Raw genomic sequence first — 22,484 nt, 5'->3', positions numbered from 1 at the left:
CTATAGAAGAAGGTCTTTTCAAGGAGCAGTGCCCATTCCCTTTAAGGACCCCTAATGTTTTCAGGGAACCAGCTCTACCTGGTTACATTTGACCTTGTTAAAAAGACTGTATTCAAACAAAAGGGAAATAATCTAGATTTCTCAAAAAGAATACAAATAAAAGCAATCACTGGCTTTTTAGAACTTGCAGTGGTCTTCGTTGGATATGCTTACCTTGCAATTGTTTTTTCCCAAGAGCCTTTCTCCCAAATAAGAGATTGGGATGCTATTGTAATGTCAAATCTGACTCACTGTTAGAGTTGCTATTAAAAGTTAGCAGCTGTAATTAGAGGAGAATTTTGAAGCTGCAGTGTTGTACTGTCAGTTGTAACAGCTTTTAATTATCTTATATTTTTCTTTAAAGTGATCAGCTTCGCAGAAATTGAATGTGCTTTTATCATTTTTACTCTGGAAATGAGCTGACACATTTAATATAATTCAGATAGAAATACTGTTACTGCAGAAAACAATTGGAATCTGTGAACTTTTTAAAGGATTTTGAACACAGGAGACAGCCATAGTGCTTAGAGGGATTTTGCCATCATCCAATTAAAATAGTCCTCCGTTCTCTCTAATACGGTTCTATCTGGTCTTAAAATGCGTAAGACTAATTACATTAGCCCACAGAGACTTGCATGGCTAATACTATTGGCCATTTCCTCAAATAGAAGAATTATAAATGATTAACCACTTTGCAAATAATACCAGTGTTTCTACTGCAGGACCAGATTTGATACATAGATAGGCTGTCATTTCCGCACTCTGCTTGCAGCAGTGTATGGTACTTCAGCTTAGAATAGATGCCAGTGTTGAAATTGCAACGGCCAATTCCATTGCCCGTCCAGCGTACTTTAGTCTGTCAGGAAACCAAAACCTTTTGTTGCTATTTCTAATCTGGTCTTATGCTGAGGATAGAAAGAATAAGAAAGACCCTTATAGATTAGCCTTATAATAGGACAAGCCTTGCTATGCATGACTATAGTCCCTTGAATTCTCTTCACTCGAACCAGAAAAAAAAAAATAAATCAGTTTTCTAGCGAAGGACAGGACCCTGGTTCTTAAGGACCTGAATGAATGCAGTTGGTGTAGCATCTACTTGTGAAAAAGAGTCTGGGTTAGCAGACTATCCTGTGGCATGCAGAAGTCTAGAAGGTGAGAAACAGCTAAAGAAATACTGTACAGTATTGTCATTTTTGGCAGGCAGCATCCTTGTCAATATGCATGAGCACTCAGATGAATGAGAGAACCTGTCACCCAAGGGATGTTACACATTGATGACAACAACCAGTCACAGGTCCTCTACTCTAACATGTAGTTAGATTAAGTTCTTTTACAGTTGTCACTCTGAAAACTGCTAGGCAGCAAAGGACAAGCAGCATTGGTAGTGTAGCCATTCTTGCAGCCAGTATTAATGTTTTAATTTTGGATGCTGCTTCATAATTGACTTCTCAAGACTGGAAAAAGTTGAAAATTCTGTCAGATTCAAGAGACCTAGCAAACCTGAAAATTAATCCTTATATTATGATACTGTTCACTGTATCCCCATTAGAGACAAATTTAGCCCATGTTCTTAGTTCTGGGCATGCTATCTCACCCAGCATGTTGGTATTAGATCGTGTTGTTTTGATAAATTTTAACTTCATATATTGTAACATTCATATCCAACAAAAAAATCAATCCATCATAGCAGAGTCATGGTCATGTCATGATCTGGTTCATGTACTCTGTTTTTAATGATCACAGACATTATTGGCTCTATCATACAGTCCCCAGATTCTTTGGGGCAGGGGCTAAATAATGATTCTATTTGTTTGGGGTTTTTTGCTGTTATTAATGTTTGAGTAGGGATGATGCCTTTCAAATTGCAAAAGCAGAAGTAATCAATCAAGCAGGCATGCACGGGCATCCTTTATCCTTTCAATACATGACTAGTCTATATCAAGAGATGGGTAATAAGACAATAATGTTACAGAAAGGATAATTCCTCCTCCCTGTGAAACTCCAAAAAGCTGACAAAATGCTACAAGAGAGTTATATTGTTGTAAATCTAGATTTTAGATTTCAGATTTGGCAAATGGGAGCTTTCATCTACCACAGAACGAAAGATTATTTTCTTTCAAACACAATCAGAATTTACTTCCTCTTCTAGGCAGGTCTAACACCTTGGAGTGTTGTTGGTTTTTTTTTTTTTTTTTTCTCTTTTCTTTTTTTTCCTGTAAATATGAATGCCCATCAAAGTAAATCTCATTAGTAGTAAATACATGGAAATGGTGTTGGACAGTTACATGGTCACAGTCACCTACAGAATGTTCGGTATCTTGGGAAAAGAAAATCTCTTAACTGTTCCCTTGAGGTAATTGGTAAGTAGTGGGCATGTTCTCTTAAATTTTGCTTTAATGCTCAAAAGAAGTTTATTTCACTGAAAGCTTTTCATTATTTCTTTTTCCACATAAGCAGTTTATATATACACACATAAGCCCTAAATAAGTTTATAAATTGAACCAGAAGATTCAGAGTATTATGCTTTCCAGAATAAATAGGTTTTTGAAAAAAATATTTAACTTGGACTTCAAGAGTACTGGATGAGATATTCAGCACCAGATATACATTTCCCAGTGCTGTGGGAACCTGAGTTTGACTGAAGTTCATGAGGACTAAAGCATTGATTCTGATTAAACCATTTGTGATCTGACTTTCATGGAGACATATCAGATTAGGATATTTGAAAATTAGTCTGTAGAATCTGAATAAGAAAACATTTTCAGTATATTCTGATGCCTTTGAACATAGCCTTTCCACAGGCTTAAAATCTTACTACTCCAAGGAAAGCACTAAGGGTAATTTAAAACTGAGTAAAGAAAGAAGTAGTCTTTTTTACTCTGAGGGACTATTGGCTGTTTCTTGAGATTATTGAATTTTCATTCCAGTATACAGGAAAGCTGTATATTGCCAGGATGAAATAGAAAGTTTAACAGGCACTGTGTCTCTTGATGTTTATGGAAACTTTGCCAACAATCTTAAAAGAAGCTGAACTGGACTCTAAAATACCGACACAAATGAAATTAGGAGGAAATCCCCTTGCAACGGTATAACCAGATGTGTCATTCTTACTATTAAAATACTACACTATTCTTCATTTTATTAGATCAAATTAGAAATTACATGTCTCCAAGTATAATTGGAAGTTTTACTTGTAGAAAAAGACTGGCATTTATTTTTTCAGCAACAGATGAAAATAACTGAAATCTTACCAGTAGTTTGGTTACTTACAAAATTAGCTTTTAAAGAAAATAATTTTACCTTTCTTAACAAGAAAAAGTTACATATCTATTCTCTCTATATTTTTTTATAAGAAACTGTCACAATCCTAAACTAGGGTGGCTGGGGGAAACTTAATTATCTACTATTTTTGCAGAGTTGTAACAATGCAACATGATTTTGATATCCAGTCAACTAAGTGTACCCTTACTTCTTGCAGAACACTTAAGGTCATTACAGAGTACTTGTTATTGTCAGGCACTAGGTGGCCTGCTTGCTAAAACATAGTAGTGAAGACTTACACAAAGACAATTTGCAAAAGCGCGGAGTGAAAGATAAGTAAATAAAAATGCATCTTTAATTTCTAATACAGGATGATGCATTTAAACTATCTGATGCAAAGTAACGTACGCATGGAAATCTGCAGATAGTATAACCTACCTAAAACCAACTTGGGACACAATTATTTTGTTCTTGACTTGCAGACAATATTTAGTTCCTCTCAGTATGTTTGCTTAAGGAAGACCAGTAACTCATCCATACTTAAGGAAGACCAGTAACTCATCCATACTTACAGTGAAAACATTCTTCCCTTACCCAGCAATGTCTTAACAGGGCTGGCTCGAAAACTATCTAGCTATACGTATGTCTTTTTTCCTTCCCAGTACCACTAAGATCAAAGTTTCCCACCAAGACAGGATACCAACCTGTATATTCTGTAAACTGTAAGATCATCATTCTCTTGAGGGAAGTTAAAAACTGGCAAGTACGAAGTAGTAGCAGCATTTGTTTTAGAAACCTAATGGGTTATTGTATTATGCTTAGAAACATGAAAAGGTCCATGTTATTTATAGTTTCTAAGGAAAAATTGTAACAGCTAATGTTTTAAAAATTAGTTGAACTCAATCTGATCTCAGATAGCTATCTGTAGAAAATGATAATTAAGAATAGTAAGCAAAGCAACACCTTGCTGTTTTTTTTTTTTTTGTTTGTTTGTTTGGTTTGCTTTTTAGTAACTGAAAGCTAGACATGACCTGTGGTCTTTGACTATTGCAACCTGAGTCCTGTGGTAGAACAAACCATGATAAACTACATTTTTCAACAATTCTGATGTTTTAATTTCTTGGTTTGTGACTCTTGTTAGCGTTAGTAGGAGGAGATATGTGGTGGCTTGAGGTGGTGTTAAGTTTGAGCTTTTGGACATTGATTTTTCAAAAACGTATCAAATTTATTTAAAATGTAATGAAATAATAATTTCAATAATAAGCCTTCATTAAAATCGTTTTACTGTTCAATGGAATGGCTAAATAATTAACCACAGATTTATTTCAGTGTGATTATTCACCTTCTTAGTTTCAGGTCAAATGTAGGACTAATGAGATGACTTAAATTCTAATGATTATTTTATCTATCATTGATAGAATTCTAAAATATTAGCAGTCAAAGAAAGTGCAAAACTTTTACTGTTCTGTAGAGACAACATGAGAAGTATATATCTGAACCAAGAAATGGAACGTAATCTGCATTCCAGGCAACACCGTTTTGGTTGTCAGCTTGGAAATTCATCTTGCAGTTATTTTTCAACTGAATTCCCCTAATGTTTCTGTTATAAAACAAATAAATGAACAAACAACAGAAAGCCCCATTGCACTGACTTCTAATTATATAAGAAAGGGCATTGTGTGGCTAGTGTAATTACTTGTTTTGTTTTCTCCTGAAATCATATGAATTTAAACAATGGATTTAGATGACTGATCATATTTTTCTAGGACAGGAAAGATATTTCAACCTGATATTTGTGTGCTTTAATCTGAGTAAGAGTAGAACACACCAGCAAATACATGGCAGAATATAGTGTATTCCATGAAAATGCCTAATTATTTATTTTTCTGCTACAAGAAAACATTGCATCACAATAGAAAAGGAACTACAAAAACTTGTATTTTTGTGATTTGATCAAAAAGTGTATGCTTCCATATTCCAGCCAAATCTAAGCATGAATCTCTTGAATTGATTTTAAAGAAATCAGACATGGCAGTATCCCTCAGGTTACAGACAATGATTCCCTATTTAAAAGAATGCAGCATCCATCAAACTCCTCAAACTCCGTCAAAAAAAAGAAAAAAATCCGTGATACATGGTACACAATATATATAAAAAAAATAATCCCATCACTAATGCTGGTAGTAGCAGTAGTGAATGAACTATTAATAATATACACACTTTACTGACATACAGAGAAACATCACTGTGAGATTAGACTGCCTCTAGGAATTCATCATCTCTGGATTTCAGCGAATAGGTGTAATGTACTGTGTCACATAAAATATCGTGGAATTTTATTAGGCAAATAAACTTGCAAACGTAAGGCACCATATCACACTCTGTTTATATACTGGCATGTTTGAAAAAGTTCAAAATTTCTCATATTACTTTACAGTATACATGGGACTATCATCATTAAGTTCCAGGAAAGTATTCCAGTTATCCTGTTAAACCTTCTGGTATTTTGTTCCTAATGATTATATTGCAACATAAATTGTGGCTACCTTTCAATACGACGAAACTTTAATATTTCCAGTTCGTAGTCCAAAACAGAACATTTTCTTTGGGAAATCTGCTCTAGTGCACTTCATACATATTACATATAACACAACACTGGAATTCTGCCAGATTTACTAATGCAAGTTTTCTGTACTAAACACTCAGGGTTTGAGTTTTTTAAGTTCTGAGCATCTATTTTAGTGGAAATCATTAGGAGTTCTCACTGACAGTTACACTGTCAGAGGTTGAAGATTTGAAATATTATTTTCTCTCTTCATTTAATCACAAATCAATATTTCTACTTCTTATACCAGTAATGGATGGAGTAGTTAATCTTATCACTGTTTTTTTTCTATCTTGTGAAGCAACACGTAATTATGTCCTTGTGTCACTTGCGTTGATCTTGCTTAAGTCATTCAAAGCAACTTCTGCATATAAAGGAAAACATCCATTTTTTTGGTAGGTCTTAGACTGGGAGGCATAATTAGCTCATGTAAAGGTACAGTCTGTTGGATGTGTTTTCATGACATTTGTATTACAATTCTAATACAAACATATAATTTACAAAAATAGCTAAAAAATCTTTGTCATTTCTAGTTGACTGAGACAGGCAAAGTCACCAAAACATGAAGCATGATAAAGCTTACAAATGATACAGTATTTAATACGATCCCATGTTATTCAAAGATTCTCTTGTGTTGCGATTACTTCAGCTAATAGGGTGGTATGTGTTTTGTGGTATTTTTTGTGCTCTTTTCTGTCTTTCTTACATTTCAATAATAAGCTGTTATCAAGTGGTGAAGTCACTCCATTTATATGCAAAATTAGGGTTTTTTCATTTGCATTTGTGGAGTAAGGACATGACTTTTATACAAAACAGAGGAAGAATAGACATGTGTTTGAGACTTTAATCGTTATTCCCATTATCCCTTTAAGATTTTTGCTCATTTAATTCCTACTTTCAAGAACTAATACTCTATTTTCTTCAGAAATATTCTGTGAAGTGTACTAGTAATGATAAAATGTGTCATGGGCCCATGATACTGTACAAGAAAATGTGCTTCAGTATGATTTTTAAAGGCTTTTTCATGTCACGACCTACAGGACCCTGATGCACAGATGTACACTGTTCTTTTATTGATGTAGATATGACTAACACACCCACCCACACCCCAATTAAAAACCTTTTGAAGGTTTATATCAGAAGAAGGAGAATGGATGGTCAGTAATATTTGAAACTTGTTTTTCATTACAAGCCTGAGCCTATGCCACATTGCTTGTGTCTGGACATCACTGATGGAAGGCTAGCCACATCGAGTTCGTGGACATGCAGATTTTTATCTAGAAATATTCTGTCCACATTACAAAGCCCCTTTTTATTTCATCCTAATTGTTGATAGATTTCATTGAGGAGGCAGTGAAGAGATGCAAACACCACATTTTCCATTATATGAGTACAGTCTTTGAAGGAGCTATAGTATCTTTACAAAGTTCATGGATCTAGGCAAAACTTTCAAAATCAAGTTTCTGAGATTCTGTTAAGCATCAGCTTTACCATGGCAGGCTTCAGTCAAGATCATAGCTTGTTTTGATCTGGCCTGACATTTGTAAAAAAATCTAAAAATAAGTATTCAAGGCTGACACATAACAGTCTGTGTAAATATTTAACTCAGTTCTGTTGTTGAGATATGTAGGCTTTCTCACTTTATAGTTAAGGCATTTGACTTCCAAAGCTATAGTTGCAGCAAATTTTGTAAACCTTACAGCAGAACAGCAGATGCCACTCATTTCAGTGGACTTTGAATCAATTTAGTAGAAAATTGTTGACCAGATCCTCCACTTTTTAAACTATATTTACTGAACAGGTAAAACAAATTTTTAAGTACAGAATCAGGCCCAGCCCATCAAACTGCTGTAACACATTTTAAAATACTCTTATAATTCTGTTTCATCCAATTCTGTGATGCTTCTTCCTGAGTACTTTTTTGTACAAGCAGTCTGACTTTGGTAGCTGCTTTCTCCCAAGACTAAACAGCTATGCTCCATCATTTCTACTGGATAATTTAGTTTTCAGTCCCCTTTCCAGCATCACTTTAGTGTAGTGCTCCTGGCATAGAATTTCAGTGCTTTGAAAGGCAATCCATGTGTTTGCAATCTCTGCAGCAGTTTGGGGATCTGTCAGGATGGGAGGTGCTATGCACTAAAAAGTATTTTACCAGAAAACCTAGATGATTCCAGCGTCATTTTGTTTTTCAAAATAACAGAGAAAAAACCTTTACATTTTTGTCTATATAAACTACAGAATTAAACAAGTATTTTTCATATATATCAATAAGGCATGATACTTTTACTAGCAAGAGAAATTTCTTAAAAATATACATGATTTCACCCTTCAAAAGTTGGTATATCTTTAGTAGTCACACATATGCTAATATGAAGTTATTAAAGGTTCAGTTCTACTCCATTAGTAGATAAGGATTAAGTTAAATTTTGTTGTAATCCGTGCATAATTTGCTATGTATCTTTTTTTTTGAAAGTTACACTAAATAATGTGAAAAAAACCTGAGGAAAGCATAGTATAAAATAATTGTTATTGTTATTGCTATCTTTAATTACTTGAACTGTATCACCATCTTGAAGCAAAGATCATTTCAAGCTACAAGTGTGGTAAGGAGAGAATGCTTCCTTGGGAGGACTGGAAGAACAACAGGCAATTAAAGACAGAATTGTATCACAAGGAAATAATCAAACGATATTACTGGATTTGATTGAATTTTAAAGTTATATTTACCCTATCTATATTAATATAACATAAGAGATAAATTCATGCCCTTAATAATGTAAGATATGAATTAGTAAGGCTTGATCTTAATCCTTTTAACTATAACCAGCTGGGATCAAACTCAGATGCTTTTTGGTCTTCCACTTAATAAATCACAAGAAGTCTTTTATCAAAATGCTTTTCATTTTCTTTTATATACATTTATTTCCTATAGTTAGTAAAGGAGATGGGGGGGAAGTGGTTCACTTCTTCCTCAGAGAAAATTTTTCTAAAGCCACACTACACTTTTTTTTTTTGTTGTTGTTGCTATTGCTAACACCTTTCATGTATACAGCACCTTTCACTCTGAACGATCCCCAAAGTGCTTTATAGACTCTAAATACAGGGATTTTTTTCCCCTCACACAGACTCTGCACTAACAGTGTTGCTCTGCAGTGGCTTTGGGGAAAGAGGCACGAAGAAGCCTCTCCTCCTGAGCCATGAAAAGCTGGTATTTGTGTAGGCCCGCCTGTGGTAACTCGGGCCACAATTTGCAGAGAATCTTGCTAAGTGCTTATTTATTTAAAGCTTAAAAAAAATATATAGTTTTTCTTTGCCCCAGTTTTCTTCATCTGAGTATCAAATGCAAAAGACAATATACGCCTGTACCACAATTTCTACCGAACAGGTTTTGCTATTTACCATTTATTTATGTTTGTCAGGCAACGGTGCTTGATGGGGTTACCTTGCCATATCCCGCCCTTTCAGCAGGCGGCGTGGGAAACGTCAGGCCGGTGAGGGAGGCGGGAAACCGCCTGAGGGAGCGCGCGCCCGCCCCCGGGAGGCTTCGAGAAGGAGGCGGCGGGGAGGGGGCTGGGGCGGGAGCGGTGCCGATCCTCAGCCTGCCTGCAGTGACCAGGGCGCCACAGCGGAGCTGTATGTTCCCCGTCTAACTGCTGTGTCTGTCGCAAGACCTGCAAAGGTAAAGGTGGTGGCTTAGGCCTTGGCTTTGTCTTCAGGAAAGGAAAAAGAAAGGGTTTTCTAGAAACTGCCCGAGGGCACGTGGCAGGCGGGATGTGCCTTCGGCGGGCCGGGGCGAGGGAGAGCCAGCCCGGGGCGAGCTGGTCCACCGGCACCCTGAGAGGCTTTTGCTGCTAATCTTTTGTTTTGTTTCAGTCTTTTGTTTTGTGGTTTTTTTGGGGTTGCTTGTTTTCCCCATAAAAGGACTGTGGCTTTGGTTTCATGTAACTTCTAATGTAACTTACAACTTAACTTATCTTGAGGTGGCTTTGTTCTGCTCTTGGGAAACCCTTCCTCTCAAATCGTGTTCTCTTAGGAGAGTCTTACATTACATATTGCAACGTTTTATTCATATCGTGTATTTAAGTAGGGTCAGTTAGCTAAAAAAACATGGTGATTGCTTCCCTGCTTATGGACCCATACATACGTTATGTAAAAATTTCTTCCAACACGTGCAATTAGTTCTTGTGTTCCTGGTACTCTTAGAGATTCTGGAGTTTGTGATTTATAAATATGTATTCGTATGTATTGTATCTATATGTTACTTGTGAGAACTTTTGACGAACATGGTGATTAGGCTGTTAGTTGGTGAGATATATGCTAAACTAGAGAAAATCTCTTTCATGATGTATTCAGTATTTTAAACTCTTAAACAGTACCTTCTAGTTTGAATCTCATTTACGTTTAAGCTATCTTTAAGAAGAACAGAAAATCCCAATGAAAATGAGTAGCTATGCTGCCACTGGATGCAAAACTTTCTAATCTGAAGATTTACATGGAGACCATGCTACTGTTAACATTTTCTGTTTTGCTGTACTGTGTAAACTTTGACTTGAAGGAAGTAGATTGAATAGGAACAATCTTGCTTCTATGAAGTGTTCGCAAGGATGAGAGTAAAGTTATCTGAACTATTTTCTTCACATTTTACCGAGGAAGAAGAAAATAAATTATTTGATGCTTAACTAGTTATTAATTACAGTAGTAATGAAATAAATTAGTTAAGGACTACATAAGTGTATGAATTTTGTATGTTTCAGCAATCCTTCAGGAGCCTTACAGCATCAGGAATGGAACACTCTGCCACTTTCCAGACATGATGGGAAGTTAGACTAAACAAATGCAAAAATATGTTTTATACATGCTTTGTTGCTGTAATCTCCTGGTCCTGTTTTATGTAGGCACACCAATAATTTGCTGAGTAGGAAATATGGTGAAAGTTCGGTACTCTTTACTTTTTAGGCTTGGAGAGCTGTAAGAACTTTTTACAGAAATCTGTGAGTAATTTCACATTTAGACTTCTGGGTATGTTATGCTGAGGCAAAGAGAAACTGATGGAAATAAAGTTTAAGTGATTGAAAAATGTATAGAAAAAGTAATGTTCTGGTATCATTTAAAGTCTAATATATGAAATGAGAAGTGTACATTAGTGTAATTACATCATTTCTGTTTTAAATTTAAAGGTGGGGTAGAAGGTGGCAGCTGATTTCTGCTACTCTAAATGCTGTTATGTATAGGACTGGACTGTAGACAGAATTGTATTTAGTTTAAGGAAGTGATAGACTATATGGTATTCAGCTGTGAGCAGTGTTCCTATCCATAGTCACAAATACTCGAATTGTTCACTAGACACTCTGAAATGTATTTTTCTGCTATTCAGTAACAGAAGTTACTAACTAAATCAAGATGCATTGTGTATGAAACAGGCGATCTTGACAATTGCCATGTCAAAGGATTTGACACAAGTGACTAAAAATCAGATTTACTTCTGTTCTTAAATAAACAAAAATGTGTTTTAAGTTGAAATAAATCCACTGATCACGTAATCTGGTTTCACATAATTTCTTATTGTGATACCATGTTTTCTTGCCAGTGGTTCATGGATGACTTTTCTTTTGTTTGCTTTGGCAGAGATTTAGTTTTCAAATTTGAGGCATGAACAGATTTTCAGGGACCAAAACTAGAACAGTTTTCAGTTGATTAGTGAAATGTATTCATGTGTACAAACAGACAAATAAAACACTAAGAAAATGACATTATGAATCATACCATTAATAACTTGATTTTTTGGTATTGTTTTTGAAAGTTGGTTGTTTGAATTTTAGTGAATATGTATTTGAATTTGTAGAGCAGTATTGTGTTAGCTTTGGAGTTGTAACATTCAGCAGCTTTATCGAGGGTTTGTGTGTTGGGTCTGTTTGTTTTTTTCTGTCTTTGTTCATGTATCCCAGTGTTTGTTTCTAAGAAAATTGAAATAGTCTTGCTTACCAGGGAGATCATCACCTTTTTTCCAAGATGTCTGTTCTCAGTCTTGAGATTTCTATGCAGCTCTGGTACAAAACTGTGTCACTGCTAATAGCAGGACTGTCTATTTCATAGTATTACTGGTATATAAATTAATTTGATACTGCATATTCTCAGTTTTCTGACTGACTTTAAAAATATCCTGTAACTTATTTGCTGGGTAGTTGCTAGATACATTTTCTCAAACATGAACTGTACTTACTCTTTTGGTAAGTAAGAGACTTCAGATTTACAGGGTTTCATTTGAAATGAAAGAAATTACTCTTTGTGCCATATGTCAGTGTGGTTGAGTTCAAATTGTCCGTTCAACATGCTTCATGCCTGTGCTCACTGCCTTTTTTGTGTTTATAGTTCTGTTGCTGTGTATTTATAGTTCTGTTCACTGTTTCCAGCATCTTTATACAAGTTCTAATGACCACTCTTCCTATTAGTTGCAGATTAATATCAAGACTATAGATTTCTGTTTCAGTAAGAATTTATCAATTATTTGTTTTCCACACCTTGCCTGCTGCTTCATGTGGCTGCAAGAATCTGCCTTTTGGGCATTAACTCTTAATTTCTTCAAGTGAAGGGTATTTTTTACACTGTGATGGAAAAGTAAAAAAAAAAAAACAAAAAACAAAAAAACAAAAAAAACCCCAACAAAACACCACAAAAAACCCACAACAAAGCAGCCTAAAAATACTCTTATTTCTATTCAGTGAAGAGACTGAATAAGGAGAACGTGCAGCTGTAAGCAAGTTGTGGCTCACACTTAGTTCTTTTGTTGACTTAAATGGTTGTGGGGTGATTCTTTCTCCTGGTGATAGGAATTTCCAGTTTCATTTTGTTCATCACTGGAAAAAGAATCAAATTAAAGAAACCTCATTGAAGTCAGTACCATCACGGTAATAAAAAATAGATCAAAGAGTAAATCAGTCCCTTAGTGGATTTAGAGTAAAATCATACGAGGGAATTAATTTGAAAGCCTTGATAATATAACAAATTGTCTTTTTCTCTTTGAGGTAGGTCTTTTTCTTTGACTATGATCGAGAAATACACTATGTAGGGAGTGGATACTGTGAATAAATGTTGATAGCTACAAAATAATCTGTTTGTAACATTGTAGAGTGTGAAAATTAGTTCAGGTTGTTTGTTACCATTTGTGCCTGGACTTAATGGTGGGGGATTCCTGTCTGGCAACAGCTTTGTAGTGTTTCCTGTTGTCATAAAAAATTGTAAGCAATACCAGTAAAGTCTCTGCCTTTTTCAAAAAGTTAACAACCATCAAAATCAGACAGTTCCTTCAATGAAACATTGTGTGTGGTGACAAAGGATAGACTTTGTTGTGTTCAGGTACATTACTGACTTGCAGAAAAAGAAAACAACCCAACAACCAAAACACAAAACACTAAAAATCTGCAGTACCAGACATAACAATCTAGCAGCTGAGGTCTACAGGATGAAGTTGAAATCCCTATCAACATGATTCAGAAATTGTAAACCTCTATCATATAGCATAGAATGGCTTAATTATCAATGGACACTTCTGAGGGAGCCTTTGTGAGTGAACTGGAATAGTTGTGAATAGCTCACTCCAGTTCAATAACATTATGGTCATTATTGACTGTAGAAATAGAGTCCATGTCATTGGGGGTCTTTTGCTCTGAGAAACACTGTTTTAACACAGGGATTTCAATACTCCTGTTTAATAATTTCATGGTGCATTAGCAGCAAATGAAAGGGATATTATTTTGAAAAAGTGTGGCATACTAGCTAAACTTTTCTATGTAATGTAAATAGGTTCAAGAATATGAAGATAAGAATTGGAGTGATGTTTTTAAGATTTCTTCTCTATTGTGATTTCAGTGTTTGGGTATTGATGCAGTTTTGGACTTCAGTGTAATACTCTAAATTTTTTGAAAGATTCTGTGATATTTTTCCTGAAAACTTGATGTAACAGTTACAAAATATTACCACAGCTTGCTTATTCTACTGTAGGTCAAATCTGAACCCAAGTATCAAGAAATAGTGTTGCTTTTTCATCTGAAGTGGGCACCTGAACACTTTACTGCATTTACTACTGCTCTGCGATCCTCTTAAGAAAGAAATGGCAGTTGAGTCCTGTGATAAGCTACAGGAATTCTGAATTGGGTGCGACCAGATAGAGCTGTGTATATAAAGAACAGATTTAGATTCTACCTTCATGTCATACTCTATTCGGTAGTTAAAAGTCTTTATATATTCTGTCTACTTTTCAAGGTATGATTTGACACCTGCTAAATGAAGATAATAATGAAAATTTATAATATTTAAACTATGCCATTAATATTTTGTATATTGGGAAAAAAAGAGCAGGTATACTTAAGTGCATACATAGATGAAAGAGAGCAAATCTGAAATTGTTTTTTCCTCTCCTATTCTCCATCCTGTCCATCTGGGCCATTTGCCTTACTAGTTAGAGAAGTCAACAGTATCAGCAGACGTCAGTGCATTTCTTTGAAAGCTGGGAAAATGGCTTGGCAAGCTTAATGTTACCTTCTGTTAAACAATTTTATTTGTTCTTAATTTTTTTTTTTACTACCGTAGAAGTGTTACTGAGTGTTGGAGCTTATGAAAGGTCCTTTAGACTTGGACTATTTAGCTTCTTTACCCCCTTTTTTTTGCCTCTATACTCCAGTCATCAAGAAAGTCTGTTTCCACATGCTGTACTGTGATTGCCTTTCTACCCACTTCCTTTCTTTTTTCCTTTCTGTCTTTACATCTTGTCTGTCTGTCTTCGTTCATCTCTGACTTTTTCTACCATCTGTTACCATTCACACGCTCTCTTTTGACAATTTCTGTTAATGTCCTGTTTTGTCTGCCTGTAATTTCCATGTGCAGTTTCTTTAGCCTTTCTTTTTACTTTGGGATTGGTATTTCTATTGTTTTGCCATTTTGTGGGATGTTGATATGTAGACAGGTATGAGAGATGTACTAAACAGTGTACGTCACTAGAAATACTCTGATTTCATAGCTTTGTTGCTAGAAAGTACCTCCTGCTTTTTTTCTTTGCATTGCTGTTGCCACAGTACTTCTATCAATGTTATGGCACAAATGACAGGCAATATACAGTTATGACTATATAAATAGGTTGCTTTAAGAACAACACTTTCTCATGGCATAAGATGTTCCACTGTACATCTAAGCAGAAAACTTGAGTCCTATTGAGGTTTTTCTCCTTAAAGGTCTTTAGCTCTAGAGCAGTTCTTAAAGGTTAAAAACTGCTCCTAAAACTATTTAGAAAGACAAGTAAAGACCATTTTAATATAATGTATTCCATAGAAGTTCAAGAATTGTAAGTAATTGTTGGTTGTTTTTTTTCTACTTCAAGATGAGTTTTCTGTTAAAACTCGTAACACTGCCTGTTACCTGGCTGTACCCTTTAATAGTTCAGCAAAATCAACGGCAGTAGATTTATTATTAATATAATTAATAATAATATTATTATTATATAAAATAGATGACATTACAAAAATTCATGTTAGCTTTTATTTAACATAGTTTATAACAATGCTGTTCTATTATTTCCCTGTTTTAATTTATTTAATACGACAGAAATGGTTTAAACAAAATGGTTCAAACTTTTTCATTTAAAATAAATCTATAAAAATACGCATAGTAATGTAATGCTAAGACATGCCACCTCACAGTTTTCCTGAAAAAAGTCTTTGCCTTGTGCTGTGGTTGTTTCATAATCCCTAGAACCACTGCAGGTATAACTGGGGTGATAGGAATTTTTATGAGGTATTTTACATATATATGTATATATATACACACACACACGGGTACTATCACAACTTTCAGAATTGATTTAGGAAAGTTTTTCATGAACTTGTTAGACTGTTCAATTTGTGTACTCATCCTTATGTAAACACAAACAGACTTTTGTTTTGAGTGTGACTAAAATTCCCTGTATCCTCAAAACTAGAGAGGGAGGCAGTGCAGCATAATAACTTTGTTAATAATCAAAGGATTTTTTTTAGTAGTGTAAGATTATCTATTTGGAAGATGTATATACATGACGGTTTTTTTTTTTTTTTTTTTATACCATTGTACTTTATAGGCAAAGCTTACATTAATATTGTCACAGAAGAATTTGGGATAGTGACTGGAATTTGGTTTATATTTATTGGTTGTGTTTGAGTTTTTTTCGCTTCCTCAGAAATGAACGGTAAGTTTTAAATACTACTCTGTAAACATCAGGATGTGAAGTTCTTGAGGTTTTTTCCCCTGTGTTTTGTTGATTTTTCAGTTTGACTTCTAGTAGAGAAGTGGCAGACTAGTGCTTCTCAGTATGCACAGAACCTGCTGCCATTCTGAAATGTAAATACTCCCCTCAAAGCAAAACATCAGCCCTTCATTGTAACAGATAAATTTTTTATTAGTGTTTTGCATGGCAACGATGTAAATATATTTAATAGCAGATACAAAATTTACTTTCCTGAAATAAGAGCTTTCTGCAGGTTGAATGTACATAGGGAATTACTTTAGTGGGGTGACAATTGCTGGAGATGTATTTACAGAAATACAAGACAGTTAATTAATTATAATAGTCAAACCAGTACATTTGTACAATATCACCACAGCTCATTCATTAAACTCATGCTGCTACCATAGAGTTACCATTAATGATCATCAGTGTCTGCTGATGACTTCCTTATTCACATATTTAGAATTTGATATTACAAGGGATTTATAAAATGGCTGTTTATAGTACACTGTTTCTTCACTCCTGAATGCCTGTTTAGTGTTGTGTTGTGACTTGCACTGAATTAGTGACATACTGCAAATAAGTTAGTGAGTTACTAAAATACTGCAGGTAATGTGTTAACTGTGCCCCATGAACTGCATATCCCGTTCTCACCCACATCAGCAATCTCATTCAGGTTAATTAAATTACTCCAGTGAGCAATGCCTTTTTTGATAAGTGAAGGCTTGCAGGATTGGATTTTTATTTCATGTTACTCCTTTTGTATAATCATAAACCCAGAAAATGCTTTACAGTTAAATCATGCTGACATGGAAAGATAGACCCTGCAGATCTAGTTGGAATGTTCTTTATATGTTACTTACTCCCAATCAAAAGCAGGTTGCAGAGTTTAAATGGAACAGCAATATTAGTTATTCCTAATCTGTTCCACTGCAAAGTCAAGTGTTTTAGTTTAAATTACCCTGAAAGTGGTACTGCTGAAAGGCAGTAACTAACAGGTGAAGACAATTATTGGCTTCAGTAATTTCTTCAACCACTGCAACTTGATCTGCAGGAGTAAATCAATCTAGGCTATGACAGGGAGAATGAAATCAGAAAAGGGAGGAAAAAAATTACATTTTTACCTGCACAATGAAATGAATGTGGATGAGTTGGGTATATTTGAACAGATGCTAAGCTGGTAGGGGCTAAAATGTTATTAACTAAAAAAATCGTTTTAGATGGGACTCTTGAACATCTACCTTACGGAAGTACTATCCTAGATTATCCTAAATTCTGGAAGGGCAGAATTATGCAAAGATTAGGTAAAGCAGCTTATTTTATACATGGAATTCAATTTTTCCTTTAAAAACTCTCAGCTGAAAGCTGTAGGTACACAGATCTGTATGTACCTATAAATCATCCCATTCTAATCCCATCTTTTTGAGGTGGTTAACAATCTTGAGAGGAGACTATATTGGTATTCTGAAACTAGGTTGGGAAGTAAAGAATTTTCTTTTTGTCAGCCCAGAGCAAATCTGTATTGCACTACATTGAAAACTTCTGATGTTTTATTGTTCTCCTGTGTTGGAATTTGTGCACTGCTCTTTAGACACACAATCTAGATTTCAGTGAATCGAGCACTAGTATTTATGTTTACTTCCAAAGGTCAAATGAGATCTTGTCATCTTAAAGAAAGGGACTGCTGTATTAATGTCCTTGTGTTAGACAGATTTCTACCCATTGTGGACTGAAGCTGACCAGTTTCCCATCTAGATAACGTTTTATTGCCAGTTTAAGTTCCTCTATTAAAAATAGCCAGATTTCATGCTGTTAACAAATATTACATAATTCTGTCAGTGTAAAACTTGGGGGAAAATTAAGAAGAGTTTTTTTGGCTTCCTATCTCTGAGCAAGAGGTATAAAAAGATCTGGTGCTCAGCAGATGGTTGCTTGCAAAGTTCTTACCTACTTTTTTCTTCAGAAACAAAAAAAAAAAAATAAAAAAAATTGAGGACAATGTGGCCGAGGGTTCAAAGGAAGAACGTTTTCTTAAGGAACAAAGGAAAATCTCATGCTGGAAATAGTTTTGTATTTATTTGTTCATTCACTGTGATCCAGTTCTAAGGTTCTTACCTCAGTGTTTAGTAAAGAGTTTTAAGGAAAAAAAAAAAAAAGTGCAAGAAATTTTATATGTTTTATTAAGGATTGTAATGTCAAATATCACTTTGCTAGTAGTGTTTTGAAACAGTTCACATTATTTGCCATAGGAAAGGCACTCCTTTCATGTCTCCATCACTTCAAGAACACAATATTATGTAAATTTTAAAAGAATTTTTCTTTCTTTCTTTTCCTTTTTCTAGCTACTCTTGGTGTTCTACACGAATACTCATTAGTCATTCTGGAGATGGACTTACTTTCTGGAACCTACCTCTTGGCAGTCTTATTAGCCTGTATTGTATTTCAATCTGGCGCACAGGAGAAGAATTATACCGTGCGGGAAGAACTGCCTGAAAATGTCCTCATTGGCAATTTGCTCAAGGATCTTAACCTAACGCTGGACCCAGATGTGCCCCTTTCCTCACCGCTACAGTTCAAGCTTGTGTATAAGACTGGGGATGTACCATTAGTACGGGTGGAGGAGAACACTGGTGAGATATTCACAGCTGCAAACCGCATAGACAGAGAGAAGCTGTGCTCTGGCATCTTTAGTGAGAATCGCTGCTTTTATGAGGTGGAGGTTGCTGTTTTGCCTGATGAAGTTTTCAGACTGGTCAAGATAAGATTCCTAATAGAGGATATAAATGACAATGCCCCCCCTCTTTCCCTCAACAGTTATTAACATCTCTATCCCTGAAAACACCGCAATTAATTCTCGCTATTCTGTCCCGTCTGCCATCGATCCGGACATTGGTGCGAATGGTATTCAACACTATGAACTCCTTAAGGTGGGTTTCTTCCATTCTTCTATGTTACTGTCTGTGTTACTGTCTTCCCACAAATGTTGCTAGTCCTTATCAACCCATTTGATACATGAAGCTGTGTACCACAGCAATGGTGCTCTGCAGATACCTGTCTTGACGTGCGTGTTAATCTATACCCCTGCGTGCATTCTGGTGCATCATATCTTAACTTTGTGGAAAGCTGTTTATCTATGTGTATGTAACAGTATGATGAAACATTCATGTCTTCATGAACTCTCCGCCAGCATTCAAAGTGTTTGTACTTTGGCTGACAGTTGTCTTAGACCATTAAATATGTGTTCTTATTGCCACCAGCATGACTGTGCCAAGTGCAATGATACTTTGCATTGGCTTTGTCTTTCTCTTGCATGGCTGTTAGATTTGAGCAGTAGAACATAACCCAGAAGCTTAATGTGTTGTGATGCTCATCTGTATACTGATGAGCTATTCCAGAATGAAAAAGAGTCCATTTGTTAAAGCAGCTCGATAATGTTTGGGTGGGCATAACGTCTGGGCAGGAGGAAGTCCAAGGTATGCATGAATGCCAGGATAGCAGTGCTAGTGGCTGTGTAAGAGCAGGTATTTTATACTTTTCTTCCTTTACTCTTTCTAGCAAACAGGAGAACTGCAATTTAGGGAACAAAAGAATAACATGTAAACATGTGGTATGTAAGACTGTGATTGCTAAATAAAGGATTAATTTCAGTTGAATTTACATAGCTGGAGAGTTCAGAACAGGAAAGGAACTTACCCTAAAACTGTTGGGTTATTATGTGGGAAGCTGAGAATGTCTTCACTTCCCTTGATTTGGAATAGGGAACTGTTGGGTAGTTTGACAGCTCAGCAACCAATCTGACACCTTCATTACTGACTGGAAGAATATAGACTATATAGGCCACTATATTGCCTGATTGACTTGATAGCTGATATTCGCTGATATCAGTACTTACTAGCAATTTAATAAAAATAAAGTGCTGCCTTATTTTAGCTCTTTTAAATTACTTAGAACCGGAGGCAGTTTTAGCACTGTGGGTACTAACTAGTGACAAAGATAGAAAAATCTCTTTCAGAAAACTGCATGCCACTGGACACTGCAGGTTACCTATCAAAAAAACCCAAACAACCAACCAATCCCAAACCACCCACATACGTCTGTATGCTGTCAGTATAGCCTGGGAATTTAGAACTTTTCAAGAACTTACTACAAAGTTTGAGGTCTTTGTAGTAAGCTCATTAAAACTTCTAGATCCCTAGGTTATACTGAATGCAGACAGATCTGCATAACGTGGTTGCTTTACGTTTGGGTTTTTTTAGATAGCTAACCAGAGTTGTCCAGCAGGATGCAGTTGTCTTCATTTGGTGTCTTAAATGAAAATGTGGGGAATGAGTAACAGCATACTAAATAAATAGCAGTAGGGGTAGAAACTAATAAAAAAGCCAGAGATACAGACAAAACATGGCAGAAGAATACATGGTCTGAATAGAGAGCTAATATAGCTGAGAGAAACTTGCTGTTTTTCAAGGAAGAGGAAAAAAACAGAAAACAACAAAATCGGGAGTCCCTGAGATTGAGTGAGCAACAGTTCAGATCATCACAATAGCGGTCTTGTTTTTTGAGTTTTTTGGACTGTGTGTTCAGAAATGGAATGTTAACAGATCAGCAGAATGATAGCATATTTGTATCATGCAGGTGGGAGCTCATCTAAAATACCAGCTACCGTTCTGTACCAAAAGTAGTGCAGGGCATAAGGCCTTGTCTGATGTGAGATGAGATTTCACAGAGATGTGCAAGTAACTTTCAAAACAACAACAGTAACATGGTGTTTGAGTTAGGGGGGAAAACATAAATAAAATCAGTTACATGTTTCTTCAAGTGTCTTTTGGAAAACTGCTTTTGCCACATAAGGGAAAGAAAGATGATGAGGATGAAAACACACACTGGCATGGACTGAAAGTTCTGAAATTTTGTGCAAGACGTGTCACAGCCAAAATAATTGGTAAAATCACAGCCCTGCAGACAGATCTCTTAAATTTATTAATTGGTTTTTTTTTCTTGCATGCCTGTTGGTCAAGTACTTTTTGAGCTATGGATCCGCTGCCTTTAAATAAGCCAGCAATTTCACATACTTTGAAAAATATATGTAAAACCAAGAAGCACTTTAGGACAGCCAGACGCCATTTGGAATAGTGATGTCTGGATGTTATTCCATTGGTAGTTTTTACAATGTTAATACCTAAAGTGATCATATAAGAAGGAGAATAATGTAGTAGAAGTGAAGGATTCTGATGAGCAAGCAGGGAATGTAGTATGTACAAAGATCTGCCCATCACTGGGGCAGAATATGGAGATGGAAGGGAAGAGAGGTGGTGACTGAGAACGCTTCCCTGTGTAACTCTGAAATACCAGGAGGGAGGGTGGTGGGTGCACATGGATGACACTGCTTGGCTTTTCTTTCAAAATGCTTTTCTCATAGGCATTACCCTATGCTGTTTTTTGGGGTGTAGTCTGAAGATACTAATGTCTTCTGACTTCTGATATGTGTTCACCTTTTCCTTCCTTTTATAACCAGCATACAGAAAAGTAGGGGAACTGCAGCACATGTAACTGTCATGCCTTCTGAACAGTATGAGTCTAGCAGGGCTGATATGACAGTGTGGTGGGAAATTTTGGGATGCATCGGATATGAAGATGATGAGTGGGGCAGCTTGTTTAGAGGATGGCAGAGGAGTGGGAGATGATAAGATATGCAAGTCACTGTAGAAGCACAAAGGCTGATGCTTTAGCATACGTGAAGCCGTGGAGTGAAATGTGTTGCTCTGTATTTTAGAAAAAGTAATAGCGAATTGACAAGCTGTGCAATGAAGAAAAAGTTCTTCAGTTAATTTCACTCACTTTAGCTAAACTTTTTGAATATGCTTATTGTCTGTGTGAAGCCAGGCTGATTTTGCTAGAAGACAAAGAGATTTTTGCCATAACAATGCCTACCAAAGAACAAACTCAATACAAAGCTTAATAGTTTATAGGTTTTTAACAGATTTTTAGCAGCTCTCTACCTTGTTGGGAAAGTAAACAACCTTTCCTCTCTCTGTTATACTTATTGTCCCTCTCAAAGTATGGGGAAGGAGGTTGCACATAGTTGTGGTATTCAGTTTCCTTTGTAAAGTAGGTAGTTAATCATACAGTCTTTTAACTTTGTAACAGACTTTCCTGTTATTTTAATCTCCTGCCTTTTTCTAAAAATCCTTCTAAAATAGAAGAAAAACAACATTGTAAGAAAGGTATTGTTGTACTTTGGGTTCAGCATTACTTGGAAGTTTCCTAACACAGGATTTGATTTATTTAATACCAGAATGGTTTATTTACCACACTGATTAGTAAACAGGTATT

The 22,484-nt window shown here is 35.7% G+C and overlaps 1 protein-coding gene across 1 annotated transcript in view; it reads left to right on the top strand.

Annotated features, from left to right (window-relative positions):
• Window positions 1–22,484, top strand: part of PCDH11X (protocadherin 11 X-linked) — a 508,255-nt gene that overhangs the window by 32,762 nt on the left and 453,009 nt on the right. Inside the window, 2 exon segments of the mRNA XM_040614703.1 lie at window positions 18,497–18,948; window positions 18,950–19,081. Coding sequence (XP_040470637.1) covers window positions 18,541–18,948; window positions 18,950–19,081 — 540 coding nt within the window. The 5' untranslated portion in view covers window positions 18,497–18,540.

This window comes from Falco naumanni, chromosome 14 (assembly GCF_017639655.2).
Source record: "Falco naumanni isolate bFalNau1 chromosome 14, bFalNau1.pat, whole genome shotgun sequence".
Lineage (NCBI taxonomy): Eukaryota > Metazoa > Chordata > Aves > Falconiformes > Falconidae > Falco > Falco naumanni.
Note: the sequence above shows the minus strand (reverse complement) of the source record. Positions and strands in the feature narration are given on the sequence as shown.